The 24,065-nt window shown below is 38.7% G+C and overlaps 1 protein-coding gene across 1 annotated transcript in view; it reads left to right on the top strand.

Annotated features, from left to right (window-relative positions):
* Positions 1 to 23,739, top strand: part of TAFA1 (TAFA chemokine like family member 1) — a 225,589-nt gene extending 201,850 nt beyond the window's left edge. The window contains exons 4-5 of the mRNA XM_065642755.1: positions 18,827 to 18,951; positions 23,722 to 23,739. Coding sequence (XP_065498827.1) covers positions 18,827 to 18,951; positions 23,722 to 23,739 — 143 coding nt within the window. The remainder of the gene's footprint in view (positions 1 to 18,826; positions 18,952 to 23,721) is intronic.
* The last annotated feature ends 326 nt before the right edge of the window (positions 23,740 to 24,065 follow it).

Below are 24,065 nucleotides of genomic sequence, written 5' to 3'. Positions count from 1 at the left end.
AAGCATCTGACATAGTTCCCTAGAAGAGCAGCAAAGAGAGGCAGCTGAGACGATGGTTTGGTGCTGTGCCTGATCTCTCTTGAAACTCCCCCAGCTGCTTCTGAGCCTCTTGAAAGCGAAGCAGCTGCCTGCACCGCACAGCAGCCTAGTCCAGTCCAAACTTCTACAGGAGATAGACATTTGCAACTATCACCAACTGTTTCAGAATGAGATGTGGATAATAAGACAACTTTTATGTTAAGGTTGATGCCGAGTATAGTTTGGCTCAGTTAAAGCACCTTCTCTGGCTTGCTGTCATCATAAAAACCTTATGAACCACAGATTATTGCATTATAGGTATACACACCAGGAAAGGCGGGCAAGGTAGGAAGTGTCATAGACACACATGAATTAGGATTAAATGGAGCAAACTAATTCTCAATCAGATCTAGTCACCACTAAAATGAAGAAGATAGAAAGAGACAGAATCAAAATTAGTGAGATAGATTGCATTTCTAGTTAGGAAGAAGTCCTGCATTATGAAATGCTGCTGGATTTAACGTTCAATTCTACTCTTATTTGTATAACTGTATAACCTGCTGCAAGTGGAAAGTTCTTTTTACTGCATCACTGGAAACACAGTGTGAGTGCGGATCCCCACCACTTATATGTACACATCTTCCAACAGTTCCAGCAAAATCCAGAGATTTCCAGGTCTTTGTCCTGAATAAGCAAGTGCTTTTTATAAAAATATGCTCAACATCCCTCTAAATAAAAATTTCTCTTTTTGCCTTTGCAAGCCATCATCAGAAGGTGAATACTTCTTCACTTCTTCATTCCTATCTTTCATCTGCCCACCTAGCCATAGCAGCATGCATATAAAAATGCATTAAAACTTCAGCCTTGCAATTTAAATGTCAAGTCTTCAATCTTATTCCAGTACATTTAGATCCTATTTTGCATACAGTATGGCTGACTTCTTCCAAACCTAGTTTTCTTAAAAATGACAGAAGATGCATCTGTGGCCTTTTCTGATAGTCCCATTTGTTGCTCTACCCTTGCAGAACAAAAATGTAATGCAGCGTGCTATGCTGAGAGATTGGTCACAGACAGTCCTTTAGGGATATTAAATACATAGTTATATTGTCTTTGTGGAGCTGATCTGACTCCCCTTCGCTTCACTAGAGTTTAGCAAGGTCTCACTGAGATGCTGCTGGGATTTAACTTCACTGTGGTAGAACCAGGCATCTCTGCATGGGGAGATGATGTCGCAAAGCTGTGTCCCTATTGTCTTTCTCTTTCAGTCCCCTGAAAAAAGAAAAGATGACACAGAAATATATATGTATATATATGTAATGCATTTCACAGCTGTCTGGTTGTGGTTTTTTTTACCTCCCATCCTGTATAGTTTCCTCAGGTGTATATTAAAAGAAGCTGTTTGCAATCATGCTCAGTGATGAGTTGGCAGAGCGTTGCAGGCTGCTGAAGAAAGACCCAGAACACACACCTGAGGCTGCACTAACAAAGTTGCAGACATAGCCTGTTCCTCTCTTTCTTTAGCGCAAACTAGTATTTAAGATCTCACTTTCAAAGACTGAGGGCTTCTAGTGAGTCATCTACATTCCACATTTGGGCACCTAAATTACTTGCCCTCCTTGGCTTTCTAAATTAAAAGTTGCAATTTAAAACAAAAAGCACTAATAACTGTATAATTCATTTTCTCAGACTCATTCCATTTGAAAGTAATAGCAAATACAATGATTTAAAAAAAGAAGTTTATATAACTTGTTAGCTTTTGTGGAATTTCCTTCCAAAAAGTAATAATAAATGTACATGTGTACATTGAGACCTCTCTCTTGGGTCAGATTTTTTTAGTATTAGAAAAACCTGATTTTTATAGCTATATAAAATGTTATGTCCATTCCTAAAGAAATCACGAGTGCCTTTTTATTCCACTGCCACAGAAAGTGGAAGGGAACCTCCCACCAACTTTTCTCTCTGGCAAACAGAATACAAATACAACCCAGTGTTTCCACTGAACGATAATGGATATTTTTACGATTTCTGCCCATGTGCTTCAGAGCAGCTTGTACAAACCACAGTGATCCAGGGACAAGAATATTCTTTCCATTCCACCTCAGCAGGGCTTTACTGTATCAAGGTAGGGCTTGGAAACTGCATTGAGATCCTTGCAGAGGAGCTGTTAAAAAGACACAGGAAACTGCTATGGCTGGATGATGCCTCAACTTTGCTGCAGCATGAGCCTCCTCGTTACTACAAAAGCCTTTGGAGGTCAAAAGCTGTCCTAGTTTGACTATTTCTGCCTGGCTTTTTAATGAACAAATGCTGACACTGTTTGAATAATGCATTTATATTAAAATACAAAATCTTGAAGCACATCAGCCACTAAAGACACTTCTTTGCAGAAGACATTCTGCATTTCCCTGGCCAGGACTGGTGCTCCCTGCGAGGCAGAGCTGGAAGGTCTCCCCATGAGCTCCCAATGCAGAATTGAAGTCTTGAATGCTCCTTGGCCACGAACTGAGCGCCTGAACACACAGTGACTGAATATTCATTTTGTCCATTCTTCAAAAAAATACTTACAATTTAAAGTACAAGAATAGCTCCATTCATAGGCTGCTATGTGAGACAAGTCTCTGTCACCAGTACATTTCTTAATAAGAAGTGAACAAAGCCAATGTATTACCATGTATAAAAATAATGAAAAAAAAAAAAGATAACCAGAGAGAGAAATTACCTTTTTGTAATAAAGTGAAGTGAGTTGATTATAAGTATACGTATTATTTCTCTTTGTTGTTCACTTCATTGTGCAGTCCAGGAGAACAGGGAGGCCGTGGGCACCTGCTGTATGTCTGGATGATATCGGGGTTTCAACACTCGGAACAGCAGATACTTAGGGCGAAACTTTCCCCTGATTTGAGCTGAACTATTCATCACACACGTAGCTGTCATTAATTTTACATGCAGAGCCAGGCTTCTCATGTTTCAAAAATCTTTGGAGAGGTAGCTTTTTAATCTATATTTAGTTCTTCTTTTTCCCCGCTCTGAGACTGATTTCTCTTTGCCTGTAATGCTGTAGTAGTTTCAATTTAAACAGAACCCTGAAATAAAATAGTTGAATATGAAACCTTAGCAGAGAGAAAGGAAACTATTATCTTGAATGTTTTTTTTTTTTTGAGGTAAAATACTTTAATGATGGCATTGCTGAATGACGAAATTGGTGTGTATTTTAACTTCTGTTTCAAGCAACAGATTATCGCGTTATCACAACAAGAAGGCATATACTCCTGGGTGGGACCATCAATTCAATTAATCTCAGTAGTCATTCTCAAAGCATTTCATTTTAATATAATGCAACACCTTGAAGTATCTAAATTGCAGCAGGTGAAGCTGGTTAAAGCCAAGAGGCAGATGCAGAAACTGCCCAGCTCTGCCTCCTTCTATTCTGCCTCCTCTCTGCCACACCATCTTGGGCAGAAGGCAGATCTGCTGGAGCTGCTCCTCTGGGCCTGGACAGGAGAATGAAGCAAAAGGACACGGAAAGGGAAATGTCAGGGAAAACAAGAAAAAAGGCAGAATGGATGTGAGGGCAGCAAATGGCAGAGGGTAAGGTCTAAGCTTATTCTTAAAAATATATGAACTATGACAGCTGCAGGTTATGAAGTGTCTCTATCAAAAGTTTCTGGTAGCCAAGAGCAAAATTTTTAAGTGGTTTGCATATCTTTCTGGGCTCTTGAGATAGTAGTATAGCTATCTGTTCTTTACTTTGTAGGTCATTTATACAGCTCATATTCTAAACCCTTCTCTCTGCTAATGCTCGAATGTTATTGGAATCCCAAACTCCTTTCCATTCTGCAGAGATGAATCTGGACACATAACATTATGAATTCAGCAATATATGTCACTATGGGAACTGTTTTTCCTGCCAGACACTGTTGGGAATGAACTGGGAACTGGCTGTTTAGACACTTGTGTGTATGTGTATGCACGTCTGCCAGGCACAGACATACATAAACATTCAAATACAGATATGTACATTTTACCATTAAGTGTTTGCATTTCTTTGCTTTACCATTTCTTCTTATTTTGCTTCATTTAGCATAGATTATCTCTTTAAGTCTGGCAACTAGTCAATTACTGAATTCCTTTTCAAAGGAAGGAAAAAGGGAGATTAGAAAATTCATCAAACTAGCATAAATCACCATATCTTCCCCACCTGAGGATCTGACCCTCTAACGATAGTTTCTCTCTTCCTTATAAAGGTAATTATTCTATTAAAATTAATAATAAAATGAATACTGCTGTGACTGAATTACATGGGATAAGTGTGAAATACTGTGATCTGTTCCCCTATGAATTAATAATAATAATAGTGTGCCCAGTGAAATTTGCATATTTTCCTTTCCTTCCCTGCTATCCACCTTGGTTTAGTTGCTAACGCTCTCCCCAGGAGCCAAGCTGGAGACTGCCAGTGGTTTACACCAGCACAGCAAAGAGACGCTGTTTGCAGAACACAGTACCCCTGAGTTTTAAGATAGCAGAAGTTGTTACAAAAAAACCATGTATTTGTTTGGTAATTGAAATATCTGTGATTGCCTTTCTACATGTGGTGAAGGGTTTGTGGAGGTTTTTTTGTGCTTATATATATTAGGTGAGAAAAAAGAGAAAAATTTTAAAAAAGCTTATACTTAATTAAAAAATGGCCTGCTATAGTGATAAATGAAACCTGTCCCAATAAATGAAAAGCTAGTTTCGCTTTCCTGAGAATAGTATGCAGCCACAATTGGGGGTTGGGGGGGGGAAGGGAAAAAAGAGAGAAATTCATGTCAACATGCTTAATTAATACAATATATTTTGTTTCTTTGGATAAACCTTGATCTTTACAATCCCCAAACTAATAGAAGGTCATTCATTTTTCCTTCCTAAAATAGCCTGTGCAGTGCATAGCTTAACCAGCTCAATAGAAGCACTTTTTCACCCCAAGAAAATGATCTTAGACAACTTGTGAAAAGGTCATGTAAACTTTAGATGCGAGCCATTATTTTTAATTCATGTGGCCTGTGTTTCCTAGCACCTGCAAATGACATTCTTTTTGTGAATATAAACAGTTTATTAAAACTCCCGTATTAATTATTTAATGAGTTTATAAATATTTGAGGAAGCCCATGCAGAAGGAACTCGTAATAAATTATCATATTCTACCTTCATTGAAAGTTAAATTACAAAAGTTTGAAAACTGCCTTTTGTAACAAAGACCCTTCTGCTGGCTGTCATCACAAGGTCCAGGGTAAGAGCATTCTATCTAGGTAGCAGCAAAAAAATAAAACCCAGCACCTAGAGTTCAAAGTAAAATAACATTTCTGTCTTAAGGTGTTTGTACTAAATGTGCCACACAATCAAGTATGTGACCCATGTACATGAGCATGTACCCATGCTCGATATCTTACGGGAGGAGCAATTGGTTTCCAGCCTTGACTTTGAGATCACAAATGTGAAGGCTGAATTAATGAGCAGAAGGGGAGAGAGAGGTACTGAGACGAAGCCTGGAGCAAGTGAAACAAGAAATCACTCGCACTGATTGATTGATTGAATGAGAAGTCAGATACTGTAAGTGGTAGTGGAAAGAATATCCGTCCTACAGCTCTATGGCAGATCAACATGAACAGTGCTAAAGCAGAAAATGAGAGATTTTGCTAATCTGAGGACTGCCGTGTAATTCCCAGAATTAGGGGATCCACTAGCCAATTATTTTTCCTATTTGATCTACTTTTAGCTTTAAAGTAATTGTGGAGGTGACTATTTAGAAAGAAAACCCAGCTATTTCAACCTTGTGCTGTTTTAAAGTGCTTTAAAAAGTTGAACAAAGACTATTATAAAATATCATCTAAACCAAATTCCTGTTTGGTTTGCTAGTAACTGTAGCAATTCTCAGTATCTTCGTTTAGTAATTCATCTTTGGAGGGCTTCTGCTTGCCTACATTTTTCAACTGGCAGAAATGAACATATTCTGCAAAGCATTTTACTCTAATTCATGCTCAGATTTGTAAAAGAACTTGCTCTGGGCATGCTCAGGTTCCATTTCCATTCATTTTGTATGAGCCTTAATGAGATCAAGTAGAACAAGGACAGATGTTTGTGAAAAATAAAATGTTAAACTCCTGTTTGTAGTGATGAGAATAGAGCTTACAGCTAGATAGCTAAGAATCATCTGACCGGAGCGTGCATGAGATTCCTCAAGTATCTGGAGTCAAAGACTCACAGCTTCTTCCATTTGGTTATTTTTTCAAGAGCACAACTTGTGTATTACAAACATAAGAAGTAATAATCCTTGTATGAATTCAGGATTACTCACTCTGAGGACAACAGAGTAAGGTCATCATATAATTTATTTGTAGCAAAGACTTACCTAGACGTGCAATCCAGGGACTTTTCCAAGGTGAAAAACAAAACACCTGTAAGTGGATCTTGAATTTTCATTTTTTTAAATAATAAAACTCCAGGTTCAATTGAACGGAGGCAAAAAGACATAAGCTGTGCCAATACCAACACAGCCATGAAATTTCAAGTGCCCATTAACAGACTTCTTAGCTCTGTAAAATGTTTCAGAGTAAATAAGTATTATGAGCACTGAAAGAAAACATAATTTCTAAGAAAAGCTTTTCAGTTAAGGTCACTTTAATATCCATTCATGAATTTCACTTTTTTTTAGGTCTTGCTGATAAGCTTCTATAATTGACTTACTTCCCTTATTCCATGTGTATTGAAGCAGTAATTAAGTGTGATATGAGATACAAAGTATCGTGTGCTCAATTCATCAATTTTTGTTTAGTCTCGCAGTTCTTGTTCTGATTGTACTGGCATTGTTGCACTGAAATATCTCCAAATCTATCATGTCAAGATTATGCATGATATAATTTGTAATAGTAGCTAGGGATTTGTTTACAAAAACCAAATGTTCCTTTAATCTTTAAAACAAAATTAGACTTGTCTTACATCACAGAACAAAGAGAGTTGAATGAATACAACACTTTTAATAAATCAGTAATTACCTTGTCGAGTGGCAGGTTGGCTCATTTAACTTAACCTTTGAAAACAGCTTCCTCCACACAGATTTTAAACTGTGCCATTCTGAGATAAATTTTGAGAGCTGGACTGTGGAGATTTAAGTGCCCTGTAGGTGTATTATTCATATCACAGTAACCCCCAAGTCACGGAAGTGAATTTGGACCATATAATCTCTTTACAGCAGAGATAATTGCAAGTTAGCTAAACTAGCTCCTAAAAAATTCACAAGCTCTGCCTTTTGGTACCACTACGCATAAAATGGCACACCACATGCAAGTTCATAGTACCATCATTAGGACAATAAAACCTCTCTTAGTTTGTCATTTCAGATTGAATTATCCCTGCAACGAGAGCACTGGGCACCTGACCCAAGTTTGCAGTGTGAGGTTTTTGGTTGCGGGGATGTTAAATAACACAGCTGTAAACCAATCTGTCATAAACATGTTTCTGTAGTTGATGTGGTCTGAAAATAGCTGGTGGGCACAGACAGGAGCAATGGGCTGCTCTCATTCTTTCCCAGAGCACCCTGGGTCATCCATGGGTAGTGCTCATCAAGTCTTTGTCGCACATCACTTTAGTCTGAAAATCAAATGGCCGCTTGCCAACAGGCAGCTAATGAAGGCCATGGTTCTTCTCCATGTGTCCATTGGATAATAGATCTGTGCATATTTTATTTGGCTGCAGGACACACCAGGCAGAATATTTCAGGGGCGGGAGGGAAGAGAGATACCAAGAATGTATTATGAGACATTAGGTCAAGCACAGAAGAACCGTAACTATTTGAGAAGTGTTTTGATCACGAGCCATGAAGCAGTTAGGCAGCTTTACAGCTGCAAGACAGATCAAAGATGTTATGGTGGGTATTTTGGACATAAGGATGACTGCACCAGCAGGTGCTTGTGCTGATGGGATTGAGACAAGAAGGTCCTTCTAGAGTCATGTCTGGCCACGGTGACAATGCCATCAGATAGCTGCTCACATCTCAAGCCCATCTTCACATGACGGGGTCAGCCAGTCCAAAAGGATGACACCTCAAGGAAGGTTTCTGCTATAAAATTGCAAACCTAACTCACTGAAGTGATAGCTGAAATCCGTGTTTAATCCCACACCTCAGTGTATTGCTGAATCTACCAGTACCACTCAACCCAGCAAGAGGCTCAGACCAGCGGTGGTCTTCAGACACTTTTAAGACATTAGATTCTTATAATGAGTTCAAAATTATGGAGTGTTTTGATTCAGGAATTTTCCAGCTCTGATAATTATCCTCTTCTCATCCTTTTTAAGGGAAGAATAGCAGATGGCTTCAGGTACTTAACATGTCTTAGCAGTCTCTTTTTCCAAAAATTTCTTGATATCTACATGTTAGGAGAAACATCACCCTTTTACTGCTCACACTGATCTCTGATCATTGTGCTTTCAGTTCTTTTGCCACTTCTGTCCTCACATGCTTTCTTCAGCAGCAGGTACTTACCTGACAGCCCTCACTATTATAGGGAGACACTCGGAACCCCTGCTATATATTTCTACATTTTGTAAAATTAGAGGTTCAGACTTAGGCCTTTAAAGCACAGAGAACCTAGTGTTCTTCACAGGGGGAAAAAAAAATATATAATTTCCCCTGGAAAAACATATACGAAACTTTAAAAAGTGGTTTTTTATTGACCAATAACACATAATCATATTATGTGTTATTAATTTCTAAATATTCAACAGAAGAATTTTCCTTATTTGTTTACAGCAATCTTCTCTGTGGACTGGAAACAACAAGAAACAAATACTACACAGTTTATACCCAAGCGGCATACCAGATCTTAATTTCATAACTGATAACTATCCAATATATTATGAGTGCTTTGTTATGCCTTATAAATGGATTACAGTTATATAATTTATTCATTTTTACTGTGCTTTTGTAGAGTGCTTTACTGCTAAGCTATGTTTCTGGCACCTAATTCAGTCAAAATTTCCTAATAGACTTTCACCCTTCAGAGCCTGTCTTGCAGCTTTTCCCTTCCACCTCGCTAAACCCAACCTCCTGCAATGCAGGAGAGTCACGTTTGAGCAAATGGCAACTTTTACAGACACCAGATTTGGTCCAAAGCCTGCAAAACCTGAGGATTTTTTTTCCTATTTCTTCATAACTGTTGCATCAGACCCAAAACACGGATCATTGGTTTCTAATGCAAAAGCAGGCAACAATTGTTCCTCTTGGGTGCTCGCTTCCACCATCACGAGGGACAAAGTCATAGCAATTATATCTTTCGTTCAACACAGTCATTTCCTGGCAATACTGGTTATGTGAGCAAATGTCTCCGCAGCAGCATCAGGACCACAGCAGGTCATCGTATGTATATATATAAAACTTAGCATCCCTGCAGCCGCTGGAGGAATAACATCGCGAGGCCACCTACAAACCTCTGTGTACTTCCCTTATCCTCATCTCACAGCCTGGGTCATCTCTTTCCGCATCTCAACTCATTCATTTACTTTATTAATGAATTATTACGAATGAAAAATTAACATTGCATGGAAGACATTTTTCTTCTTTGATGGCACACAAGTCCTCAATCCTGGTCTGAAATGTGTGAATATTTATAAGCAGCTTCCTATTGTCTTTCCAAAAATGTGTAATTATGCTGCAGTTGGCATTTCATTAAATATATAACAATAAGATTAAGCTTTCACTAGGCTATCTAGAAGCAGTTCAAATAGGGTGTAAATAACACTGCTATGCTGCACAAATATTTTATCAGCCTGCTCTCAGCTTTGCTCTGCAGCAAGGGACATATTCCGTTCCAAACTTCAGTAATAAATAACACCAATGGGTCTCCCTAAACTATTAAAGATCAATTTTTTCCCCATACAGTTTGAGAGGGGATCCTTAGTTACCTGCATTCATTTCAGCTCCCTGCATATGAACATTTCATATTTTCATTAGCCTCATTAGCGCTCATTAGTGTCAGCAGGTTGCTCTCAAATGACCCACTGTCTTTGCAGTGAGGTTATGTCAAACACCAATAAACTCACGTGCATGAAATTATAAATAAAGGTGGACAGCTCAGCACTTGCCTTATATGCATGTTGCTGGGTATGAATTCAAGAATTTCCAAGAAAAAAAAAATGTAAGGCTGTGTCCTGTCGCTCTGCAAGGTCATAGAACACACTAAGCACTTTTGGGGAGACAAGTTTATCATATGTGGTTTATTTTATCATTTCATGTCCTTTCTCTCTGCCATAGATATCTGCAAAAACCTGTTTTGTGGAGGCTTGCTCTGCCTTTCATTGTAGAAATCAAGTTTCCAGATAGATAATTCAGTGAAGGTTGAGTTATACTATCAACTATGATGCATAACGGTCAGAGAAAAAATGTCAAGCACTGGTCATGTCTGAACTCAGTGGAATGTGGAGTAATTAAAAAAGCGAAAATGCCCTTTGAATACAGTATTAGCAAATGAAAACCGTACAGAGGTTGAGAGCCGGCTGCCAAGCTCAATTTGACTGACCTGGGACCTGCTGGCATCTCTGGGAAGGAGTGCTACAATCCATAGGCCTCCAAACCTAACAGCTTCTGGTGGCTCCATTTTCTTATTGCCTTAAAATCTGAGATTTTTTAAGGATCTCACACTATCTCACAACTATAGAGCCGACGCAAAATTTTGATTGCTTTTATTGGCCTGTATTCAGTGCTGCTGAGATCTCCAAGATCTACTTAACTCAGAAGATAATTATGCAAGTCCTACAGTTCTCCTTAAAATCTGGATATTTTCATCTGTGTACCTAGCTAACAAAACAGAGATTTTTTACCTCTGAACAGCAATACACACTGTATAAGTACTCGGAGGATTCGAGTACTGTCATTTTTAATGCACTCATGGAAGTGAAGATGCATGTTCACTCACCATGGAGATGCCACCCATGAGAAATCATGATCCTACTTCAGTTAGGGATGCCCCTTGGCCATATGTCTAAGCAACATTTGTTTCCAAAGGTGCAAAGAGATGGACGTGGAAAAATGTAAAAGCTGCAATGTACGACCCACCCAGGCTGAGCAGCACTGAGGGCTGGAAATTCCTTTGCAATTTCTAAGCTATTTTGTATGAAATCTGCTCTTTAACAGACCATCTCTATTCAGCTGAAAGTCAGACATTTGCTTAAAAACCTCCAGCAGCACACAGACTTCATATAATTTTGATGTTATTATTTGTTATCACAGTACCTAGGAAACCCAGTCTCAGTCCAAAACACCATTCTTCTAGTTGTACAAATGCAGAAAAAAGGTCAGTCCCAAATTGTTGCAATACAGTGTTGAAGCTCAACAAGTCAGTAAAGACAGAAGGGAACACACAAGGAAATAAGGCAAAAATAACTCATCCTTTTAAGTAAATAAAATTACAGATGGAAAATTGGTATAGCAAGAAGGTGATTTACATGTAGGAATAAAGTCAGAAGCAGAGCTGGGATTAAATAAGCCTCAGGAGTTTCTGATTATCAGGCCATTAGCCAATGCCATCTCTATTAGTCATATTGCGATGAAGGAAGTATACAACATGCTTATGTCATTTATTCCAATTTACTTAACAGTATGCCAACTGTTAGAAAATGGCAATGTAAGTGGTTTTTTCACTAGTGAGTCTTCTCATGCTGTTGAATTAGCACCCTTTTTGCTAGTCTGTGCAGATCTTAAATGGAAGTTGTTCATGGATTCCTTGTGTCTAATCTGCCCTTTCATGTTTCACGGATATATTTTAGTGCAGCCCACAGGGTTGTTCAGATACATATTACACTCTTAAAAATATCCTACCCTGGCTGCTGAATATATTGCAATGAAAAATCAAGAATTATGGATGAAAAAAAATATAAACCCCTTCAATTCTTTCTACAGTTTCTGCCAGTGAATTAGTAAAACGTTGTTCAAAAACCCAGAGAATATTGCAAAGATGAAAAAGTTCTGAAAAAAAAAAACCCCACCAACTTAATACGATGATCTCTTTTTAATGTTTACTGCAATTAAAAAATATTAAATTAACTCAGCAAGACTGGATCTGAGGCAATTAGGAGATATGAAACATCACTTGCCAGACTGATTGCACTGTGCTTGTATTTTAAATTGGAGAAATGTCAGTTTTCCCAGAGTTACAAGAGGTCTGTTATCAATGTCTGCAAAGTATTACACTGTGTGAGCATTAGATTGATGCTTCTAAAATTGAGTAAGATTGAATTAAAACAGATAGTTTGATGGACTCCCTGTAGGAAGCATCTTGTATTTCTCCTAGACAGCATTATTCAACCTGAAATCTTTTGTTTCAGATTTGTATTCTTTAACTTATCAGACTACTGCTTTACAACTCCCAGAGTAAATGGTATCTCAGCCTGTTTATGAAATACATAACCCTTCACGACATGTTCTTTCACTGTGGTTTTCTCATCCTCCTGGAAAGTGTGTTCCCACCCCCATAATTCATTCCATACCCCATGACATCCCAATAAAGTAAGAGAAACTTCATGTCTCATTCAGTTCTCTGAGATTTTGTTTTATAAGGAATAGGTGAGCACGGGGTTACAGATTCTCCTATTCTAGTTTATATCAGGGGGTTTTGAAAAAAACAACCAAACCAAAACAAACGACCTGAAAGATTTTACCTACCTCTGTGCTATTCCCATTGCCAAAAGTCTCCGTCAGAGCAAGAGTCTCTCATGGGGAGTTTGAACTTTCCTTTAATCTAATCCATTTAGAAAATGACTCACAATTTATTGAATAAAGTGGAGAAAATTGATATCTTTTCATTAAGCTGACAAAGTCTTTTTCACTGCTGGCATCTGTGAAATGTGTTCTCTATTTAAATTTTATTTATATCAATCTTCTCTGGTGGAAACTAGAGTAAAATGGAATGCTTTATACTTACAGTAAAAATGTTCCCATCCTGCAACGAGTGTCATACTGGTTTTGAAAACGAACTCTGTTTCTTATTCCTTGGAGCAACATGATACCTATGATCAGGAGGAAGCACAATCTAATACCTGTATTGCTTTGTATTCTATTTCTATATAAACAAAATGAGTACACTTTATCACAGGCAAAAAAAGAGATAAGTGCTGTGGCTTTATAATGGTAAATGCAGAAGCAATTTTGGAACATTTTAATACATAGCATGTTCCCTATAAACTGTTGAAAAATGCATGATGATACTTTGCTCTGTTTTCATATTTCAGAGTCTTCCATAAACATGAATTAAAATTATATATTACGCTGTGAGTATTGTCATATTGTTACATTGTTAAATATAATGCCTTTATACTTATTGTCATATATAGTTTGTCATATTGTTAAAGCAATTTCCTAAATACATATGCAGAAAAGTTAAAGGAAAATTCTATCTGAAAAAAAAGAAAAAAGTCTTTGCATTTTTAATACACACTGGAGCAGCTAACATGACACAAGCAAGTGCCTGCGAGTTTCTGGGCTGTGTGTGCACATTTTCTCTCAGACCACCCTCTGCCCATGTCCTGTTAATCACCTGTAAGAGGACAGTTAGTCACCACTTTGAACAACTGAGTAGCTGCAGTTTAATGCAAGGACATGAAGACTGAGAAATATGAAACTCAACAAGTTTGGGAGTTTCAACAAGTAAGGAAGTTTTAATCAAATGGATTGTGTATTTTTTTTTTCAAATGTGGCTTGATTCAAGAGGAAGATGACGGAATTGTTATTATTTCCATGTTGATTTGATTTCAGTTTAAGTGTGGATATTTGAAGGTGTTCAGTGCATTTTTACTGTCATCCTGTAATAGAATAATTTGTTACTGAAATTCAAGGGGAAAACATCCCTAGCCAGGTCTCTTCATGCATCAAAACTTTGTGCTCCAAATGGTGCACAAGAATAAGTAAAAAAGAGGTCAATGCCCTTATGCAACCTGCAAAGGTTCTTATGAACTTTGCAGGCTGAAGCCCACTGAATTCAGTCTAAGCTGGAAGTTCCCTGCAGCCACCTAAGGCTCTGGGCATTATGTTTGGGAACAAATTCATTTTAAAATGCAATTGAATTGTATAAACACCAGCAAACATAAGCTAGTCTCTTGCTCTTTCGCTATATTCAATCCGATCGCCAGATCTCTGTAGTTTAATTCTCTGATTGGTACACATGATTAGCAAATGCCATTTCAACCAAGTGCTTCTTTGTCTGTTAATCCATGCAGACTAAATACATTAAAAGTTAAATATTTTGATTAAAATTTTCTACGGCTTTGCAAACAAAAATTTAAAAAACTAAACAAAACCAGTGTGACTTGGACTGGAAAAACAAACCTCAAGAATTTTCTGAAGAAGGTTGCTTTTCTCCTCAGCTCCATTAGTTTTGTGCTTAGAGTTTAATGTTCTTTTAAAAGAGGCATTTTCATGAGAAGGACTCACATATAAGCAATCCCATATTCACACTAGTAGGAGCTGGGGGTAAAAAACAAAGAAACAAAAACCAAAACAAAACAACAAACAAACAAAAAAACCCAAACCAAAATACAAAGCAGGAGTAGTCAAGCCTCTTTTATATCGTATCCTCTTTCTTCCCCCTTGGCTGAGGGTATCTGTCTCAGTCAAATCAGCCTTGCATGAAAAAGCTCCATACTTCATGTATTCCCCAGACAGTGAGAAAAGCACAATGAAAACCACTCCAAAACATTACAGGCATCTAATTCAGCATGATGTGAGCACTCACAGCCTGTGATGCCTGGTGACTAACAGAAGTCCATAATTCTCATCCAGAATTAGCAGTTCAGGTCACTGAGAAGCTCCGATTCCTCAAGATCTGGGATATCTTCAATGCAAACAGCCCGGAGGGAAAGTATCTTAACTTGAATAATTCTCTCTCTCACATGACTGCTTCAGCACATTTCAGAACAACAAAAACTAAATGTAGAGAAGCTGAATTGTATTCCCTGGGGAAGCTCCACCCCCCCATACAGGTGTACCTAATCTCAAACACATCAAACTGTGATTCATTTTAAAGCTTTTTCCTGCCTCTATGAACAGAGCTGGAGGTGTAAAACTTTGAAATCAAGTAGACCTCTAAGGATCAGCAGTGCCCAAAAAGGACAACCAGTCCTAAAGATTAAAAGGCTCTTAATAGAAGAAAAAAACCTATAAACAGAAGACTCAAAGGAAACAATTTGCACTGGGCACTGGATGCTGAGCACTAGACCACAGCAAGCTTTGTAGTGCTTCAGACTTACAAAGGATTTTGCCCACTTATATATTAGAGACAAATAGGAGGTTTTTCATCTGCAGATGGCCTTAGTCTCCCCTTTTATAAAAGGAGCCTTGTCTCCAGCCCAGCTATACTGGGTAGGGACTGGTGGAAACTTGGGTGGGCTATCTTGTGGTTGTAACTGCACTTTGACCACAAATTTATATATGAATATATACACCAACCAAAACCTGGACACTATTAGATGAATCATTTCACATAAGGGTTCAGCACTGACTTTGCATTTGATTACTTTTCAAGATCGATACTCAAATACTTGGGCTGTATTTAACAGCATCAATAAGTACTTAGTTCGTTTTAATTGCTATGAACAGCATTGCTTCTCCATGCTGACTCACAGTCTGTTTTCATCTCATACCTCTGTTTTACATTGCCCCTAGGCCAGGGCATTCAGTTTTGTGGGGTTTAGTACTTAGCACCATAGGATCCATCTTTGTGATTATTTCATGCTACAGCACTACTACTAGTAAATAATTATGATCATCGCTTTTGATTCCATATCACAGGATTCTCCTCGCATTTTCTGAGGATGATCTGTTCTGATAATAGCCATGAAGGCCAGTATTTAGCAGGATATGGTTTTTCATTTTGCCTACTGCACAATCTATTATTAGAGAGGAGATTCAGCCCCCACGTGCCTTTTCATGCATAGCAAAGAGGGATATTTCTTTTCTCCACTGTTACCAGTATTAATGACACCCTTCTGAAAATATGTGTGAATAGAATCATTAAACAGCCATGCAAGTGCATCTGTAAAGGTGAGGGGGTTTTTTTTGTATTGTAGATATGGAGAAATTATATATTACATTATGAAAATGAGGTATAAGGTGTGAGAAGAAATAGGAAAGACAACACAGAGAGCTAGATGATCATTGGGGGTCCCTTCCAACTGAACTATTCTATTCTAGTCTAAGCTTAGCTTATCTTACTTGCTCCAAATTTCTCAACTCTTCTTCCAGACCAAAGCAGCTTTCAAACTCCAGGTGTTTCTCCCTGTGTTTCAGGTAAACACAGAGAGTGAAAACGATATCCCTGTTGGGACAGTTATTCAGGAAGTCTGCTGGTATCATCACATACCAAGTAAAGGCCTATATTAGTGATACTAAGTTGGACTCCTGAATTGCAGTAGCTTCCCATTACAGTTAATTACCTACCCCAGAAATATTGCTTCTCATTCAGGTTTATTTTTCGCTAGGATGGGCTATACTTGGATGCACTCCAGCGTAGCCCACCAGATATCTTGACCATATGCCATTCAGATCAACTATGTACCTCAAAAAGTGGCAGAGGCTGGTTTGGCCAGCTTATCTGAGGAACAAAGATTTCATCTTTCCAAGGGAAGTCTTAATTGCAATTTAAAGGAAATAAAAGTAAAATTTAATAAATGTATACCTGACCTTCTTTACAGGGTTTCCCACTCTATCTTTACCATTTTTTTTCCCAGTTTACTACCAATTTTACATTAAAAAACAGCTGCCTTTCTGGGCCCATGACATATTTTCATGTTCATTTAACCAATCTAAATTATTTCTCTCTGTTACATTCTTACCTAAATAATACAGTTTTGGGCTTAGTTTGGGTGTAAACATTTGTACATAACTCTCCCATTTGTAAATATACATTCATAGTATTACACGCCTACATGCCTGCATCTGTGTGTGTGTGCTGTTTGTTAGTCTGCAGCAAAAGAAGCTGGATCGGAAAGTCAGGGGAGCATTAAGGAGAAGGAATTATGTGAGGCTGCCAGACAAAGTGGCTGAGGGCTCATCTTGTTGGCAAGTGGTTCCTTTTTCATGGACCTCACTGGAAAACGAAATGCTAAATTGGAACAGTCCTATGAAAAGTTACTTTTCCTTTCAGAACTAAGCACAAAATGGAAACTGTTCCTTGTAAATTAGGATTGGACCAACAAAGTCAACTGTTTAGGGGGAGTTAACAGAAGGTCTGGAAAGATAACATGATGGGTATAACGCTGTATAGATAATGCTGATGATACGTAACTTGGAAGCTGTGGTCACCTAGTGCCCACCTCCCCTAACCCAAAAACAAGATTGCAGTTCAAGCACTATTGCAAATGCCAGGGTCCCTATTTTGTGACTTTAGTCTCTCTCTTGTATAGGCTCCTGCTTTGTGTGCCAATCAGAGCCTCATCTTGCATAAATAAATGGACTAGTGATGCACTTTTTAGTCTAGGAGTGTCTGTGGGTTTGGTACATTTATTTTTCAGTGTGGGCTAGTCATATGTTAGAGATTAGAGAAAAAGGGATTTGTAGCTTCATCTTTGTATTTGTGAATTAAGGGGATGGGCATTAGTAGCAGCTGCAGATATATCTTTGGAGGGTTTCCTTAGCACTTTGTAAGCATAAACAGATTATAATTAAAGTCTTGATTTATTTTTTTATCTAGTTGTAAACTCTGAAATATCCTTAAATCAATGCATCCACAACAGGGCATTTTCCAGAGCTCGATGGTGTATTTACAAGGTAGTCTGCTGCTTCAAAGGTATATTATGGGCTTGAAGCGGCTATGTGGGGAGATAAAAAAGGGTTAAGCATCTCTCTTGGAGTGTGTGAGAAGCTTTGACAGTTAGGCTGTCATGAGTGCAACCATGAAATTAATCCTTGCCAGGGAAAACAAACCACAGATAGAGCCACTCATGCACCAACTACTCACGGTTTACAAGGTGAGCTAAAGTTTATCAAAATCCCCAGACAAAAAATGTCATTAAGATACAGTTAAGGTTATAGACAGATACCAATTCCCAGACAAGAAACTTTGTTAAGGTACAATCAAGGTTGTAAACATATGTGCCAATTAAATCCAAACAACAAGATCCAAACACTGTCACTATTTACAATGTTAAACATTTGGAAATTAAAAAGTTACTGCTGGAGATAATATGGCTTCTATAAAATTCATAATCACATTTCAACAAACTGAGCTTGTGCTGCTGTTCAGTGTTACCTTACCTTCTGTGTCTAGTTGTGACATTCCCTGCCATGGGATGCTGTGAAATCTAAAAGTCTACATGGTTTCAAAAAAATCTGCACAGAAGAAGCCAGCTACAGGTATTGAAAGCAAAGCAGGCACTGTTTATTCTGGAGTACCCTGAGCCACAAGTCCTGAAGACGTGGATAATATACTGGGCAAAATCTCTTTTGACTTGCCTTGTACAATATGTCCATAAAGATCAGACTGGCTACTCACAGAGACAGGCTGTTCGGGTGGATGGTCCCTTGGTCTGAAGCAGTACTGCTGCCATCACAGCATTCCCTGCAGCCATGGGGAGATAGATCTCGTGCATAAGGGAGCTATGGCAAGTAGCGCACTGTCGTGGAGAATCTAGGATGCAAACAAAGTAATTAAATGTGAAATCCTTGCAACTAAATTTCAGCTGAAGGGTTTAGAAGGGACACTGCCTCTTAAATGCAGCAGTAGAGCCTGGAGATATTATTTAATTAGATTTTTTCATCATAGTGTGAACATTGTCTTTTCTCTTTTAGCTTCAATAGTGATTGGGAAGTGGTGGTGCGAGATGGAGCCCTGCCTAGAAGGAGAGGAATGTAAGACGTTACCTGATAATTCTGGATGGATGTGTGCAACTGGCAATAAAATCAAGACCACCAGAGTAAGTCGTCTTCCTGTCTATACCTAGGAGGTCTTAATAGGAAAGGGAGTCACCAATAATTGCTCACCTGTATCTTTTCCATCATCATGTCTGCTGTAAAAGTCTTACAGACTGCTGCATACCTTCTCAGCCACCCAACACTTCTGGCCTTAATTTAGGGAAAATTTGAATGGATTCAGGCTGGTCAGCTGAGTCCAGGCTTGATAACCAGTAGCTCAGAGCTGCTGAATCACCAGGTCACCTTCTTACAGACATTGTCACTTCAGAAAAAAAAGCTAGTGAATATCATTTGATCCCTTTCTAGTGGATAAAGGAAAGAACATTAAATGGAAGGGATATGCTGCATCATATATCCATTCCTTCGCTGTTCCAGGCCATGTCTGTATGAGCTCTACACGTGCTTTGTAGCATGAGGTGGTGCTGAGGACCCAAATCTGCATTTCAGGTCTTACCTCAGAGCAGCTCTAGCCCCATGCACCCATTAGTGACACTGGCTTTAGATGCTGAAGATTCAGGTAACAGCTTTGACCATGCATTGCTAGGAAAATGCAGAGATATGGCTGCAAAGAGAAAGAGCATGAATGAGCTGGCTAAACTTCTCCTACTATGAGAATATCTTGGGGAAAAAAAAGTGTTTTTCAAAAATAGATTCTAGGTTTCTTTTGCACCGTGCAATTGTTTCACAACCATTTTCTTAAAACTGCCACCTATACCTGTATTCAACAATTTTATTAAATTATTTTCATACCACAACTGATTTTTTTCCCAAGAAAATTATGTGGTAGTCAAGTCAAAATAGTTTTAATAAATGAACAAAGTTGTTTTTCAGTGAAGTGGAAAATAACTCTGGAAGCTTACTAAATGAAAAGGAAAAAAAAAAAAGCAAATTTGCAAGAAATTTTTCCCTGTTTATTAAGAAGTTCTACATACTCATACTGAGCTACTAATTCACAGGAACATGAAGCTTAGTGTCATGATTTCCTGACTTCTTCCTTTTTCTACAATTCTAACTCCAGTCATTTTTCGTGTCTTCTAGGCCTTTTGTTGAAGGAGGAGATTTTACCCCAACTGATCCTCATGCCTTCTGAATTCTTTTCTTTCCCTCCATATGACTTACCCCAGGATTTGTGTTGCAGCTCTAGTTTCTTGAATGGTGCCTTCTGGCATGGCTAATCTCACCACCACATTAAATTCCTAGGATACATATAAACATAGGAGGTTTTCCTTGCAGAAAGCAGTAAGTGGCCCCTGAAAAAACGGTGCATATTACCTCTTTGCCATCTCCCAGACCGAAGGAAAAATCATGGAGGGAACTGTGATTCCTTGGAACGATTTCTTCCTGGAGTGTGGTTGGTGCTACAAACCACTCTGTGCTCACAACTGAAACACCACTGGAAGATTGTGCCCTGCTCTATGTGCCTTGCAGTGCAATTAAAAACAGAAAAATGAAGCTACTACATGTCCTTTTCAGTGAGCCAACATTTTTCTCACTGAATTAAGGATTTAAAATGGAAGAAAGTGATATTAAAGAAGCAATAAGCAACATGAAAAAGAATGTTATACTTTGGTTAAATTACAATAATTCAGTACTTCTGCAGTCTGTCTGCAAATTATATAATTTAGAAACTGCATTTGCTTTTTTTCTGTGAAATTGTCCTGCTCTTAACTCCCTCAACCCTCATCATATAAACTAGTTTTAGGCAATAGCCTGCATCTAGAAGTGATTGCTGGAAATTTAGCAGATTCATTAATATGCAGATGTATGGTCCAATCTATTCAGTATGCATTATTGTATTTCATTTAAATTAAATACTTACAGAGTGAGTGCTCATAACTGAAAAAATATTTCTTCATTTACCCACAGGAGTTATTTTAATTAGCTCATGAGGGGAGTACCTTATGGTGCTGCTTCCAGTAGAATTTTGCTTTGTTGCTTTAAAATATCATTACAGAACCCAATTGACAAAGGCAACGTTACATGATGTGCTTAGCAACTGTCTCTTTCATTTTCTAAGCAAAAATTCTTCTTCATAATCCATGAAACTTTGCTTGAATCCGTACTGCTTCGTCAAGTCTAGCAACATAAATATAAAATAATAGAAGCAATCAGATCCTGAAACAGGCATTTTTTTCTTTGTTTTGTCATTTCAGATGGCATCAGAGAAAGAGATTACACTATAATCTGTACTGATCCCAGTCCAGGCTGCAAGATTGGGCCATGTGTATCTAATTTGTGTAGTTAAGGAAGTTAAGAAAGCAGAAGAAACAAGACAAATCAGTCAACATCCTAGATATATCTGTGGTGATTAGCCAACGAACTAGAGCAAGTCACCATAGGCTGTAAACTGTTTTAATGAAGGCTTTTCCTTGCACTAAATACATTTATGCTAGGCAGCTGCTCTCCTGTCAAGGAAAACATTCACATTTATGACTCACAGGATCAAAATACCTATTAGTATATTCTTCAAGGTCCACAGTAAATCAGATATAAGCATGTGCGTATGTGTATATATATATGTGAACACATGTATATACACAATATATTAAATTTTACAGGGTAGTGTATTAATTCATGGCTGGTTCTCAGTGAAGGCTTTGCCAGCACATCCTCCTTTCCTTTTCATGCATTTGTTCCTGTGTTTAGTCCTTTAGCATAGCTCACCAATTAAGTTGTTAAAGCCAAAGATATAAAGCTCACAGCCTCTGTAAATCGATTTGTTTTCTATTGGTGATCAGAGCAGGTGACAAACGCTGGAAAGAAATAATTTTGTAATTCAATTTTTGGAGCAGTTTCAATGCTTTTTTTAACTCCTATTCACTCGTTTTGGTTTTGTTTTGTTTTTTTAAGAACATAAGTTTCAATATTTCCTTAAAAATATGGGGCTCTTGGAGCTGTACTGGGACCTGACTGGAAATCACATCACTACACTTCAGCAGAGCTACTGGCACCAGGGAAAATGCAAGAGCACGATCTCAGTCAGAATGCTGGGAGATAGAACCCACAAAGGCACATAAATGCCTGCAAGAATCAGAGCTGCTGAAAAACATGAAAACATGGCTCCTTGTGTATCCCATGTTTTGTCACTTCCCATCCGAGCGAGGGAGTCAGTAGCTCTTGGATTGGTGTTTACACAGGCTTTTCTGCGCCCCGGTTTGCAGGGTGCGTGAGGAGCGCCGTGCTCTTCCCCAGGGCTTTCTGCCCCGGTTCATGTGTGCACTGCACCGCAAAATGCTCTTTTTGTGTAATCCACATTAATGACACCTGCCATTCATGTATTAGCCCTCTAAATACTTCGACAAGCTGTTTTTCTGCTGATACTGTGAACAATGGAAATCAAAGCTTTGAGCACTTGGGGACTGTCAGAGCAGCTCAGCTTGGAGCATGTCTCCTGTATCACAGCCTGCAACCCCCGTTACAGCCCACCCACCCCCCCAGTTTCCAGAGTAGCAGCACACATTTTGCTATCAGAGACATGCAGGCCGTTGTCCCAAGGGACCTGAGTACCACATTTCTCAGCAGCCACTGCTCGTCTCATGCTGAAGGAAATAGCACCTGAGGTGCCCATGGCCCCTCGCCATCGTAGTCCTAATGTCATTCCCCGCACCTGTACCAAACACACAAATTCTTGAGACAGTGTACAAACAAGTAAGGGATGTACTCATCCCCAGGAGAGAAAACCCAGCAGGGTCACTTGTCTGGCAACCCAGGAGAGCAGAAAATGGGAACTGGGGGAAGGAAGGAAATGGTAAACAAACCCGGAGTTTTATTTTATTTTTTTAAGCTATCCAACTAGGTTAATATATCAGGTAATTTCCAGATTAAGTTTTTTTCTTTAGAGCAGTGAAGAAACCCCTCTATTTTTGTGATAACAGTCTCTGTAATTAAGAGGTCAGCTCACAGCAGCAGAGCACAAGATAGTAAATATCTCTTGCTATAAGACTTACCGCTACATTTCATCATATCACCTAGTGCTTAACTAATAATTTGTAGCCCTGATTTAATGCCCAAGCCTGCTCGTATTCAAATCAATTTGAGTTTCATTGCTGACCTAGTAATCTAGCAAAGGGTTGAACTCCTTGTGCCATTCATCTGTGTGTATCAGTGCAGGAAAGAAACAAATGCCTCTCCTCCAGAGAGCTAGTTTTGTTTCTGGTCAGTCATTCTTATTTCAGCATCCTAAAAAAACCTCTGGGCAGTGGCGTTTCCTCTTCAAGCCATTAGTGCACTCACTGAGATCAATTGTGGTGTTAGTCATAAAGAGCAATGGTTTTACAGTCTGTTGCAGGCCGTGTTATCTCACCCAAGGTGAGTAGATGAAGTCGGTCAAACTTGCCAGTCTATCATACAACTAGTCACTCCTATCCTGCCCCTCTTCAGTTCAGTGGGTTGGTGGGGGTCCAAATGAACCCGAAAGACAGATCCATCTGCATGTCCTTGTCTAGCAGAAGCTACTAGCATCACCCTGAGAAGGGGAGGGTGGAAAGCTGGGGTGAGCATGGCCCCATGCCCAAAGCTGTCCTGGCATCTCCTGCACCACCAGCCCAGGTGATGGATGCACATCCAGGAGCTCCCAAGCCACAGGCAGGAGCTCACTCAGCGTCTGCCTCTTGCACATGCTTGAATCCCTGCAGTCCTAAGAGAAAAGAAACCCCTCAGAATATTGCAATTTAAATTCAGCTATATCATGAGCAGGGCAAAGTGCCACAAAGCCTGAGTCTGTCTTTTGTCTCATAATTTATATAACTGACTCATTCTCACTCTTATTGCAGATCCATCCAAGGACCTAACAGAGCGCCGTCTGCATGGAGACAGTGAAAGCCATGCTGATTTATGAGGACAAAGTATTGAAAGTTTAAAACCATCTCAGCATTTACAAGCCAAATGGATTTCTTATTTGCACTTTGACTGTTTACCAGCTAACAACAGTGGCTTTACTGTGTGAAAGAAAATATTCAGTGGAAATAATGCCCCTGGTTTTTGACAGCTGAAAATAAAAATGAAGAAAATGGTTCCTTTGGTAAAGTTTCCGAGATTATGAATTAAAAACAACCATATAAGTTTGGATCTACAATTTACTTTATACCAGTTAAAGTATATATATAGAAATATATAT

This window comes from Caloenas nicobarica, chromosome 11 (genome assembly GCF_036013445.1).
Source record: "Caloenas nicobarica isolate bCalNic1 chromosome 11, bCalNic1.hap1, whole genome shotgun sequence".
NCBI lineage: Eukaryota > Metazoa > Chordata > Aves > Columbiformes > Columbidae > Caloenas > Caloenas nicobarica.
The sequence above is the reverse complement of the archived record's forward strand: the minus strand, read 5'-3'. Positions and strand labels throughout refer to the sequence as shown.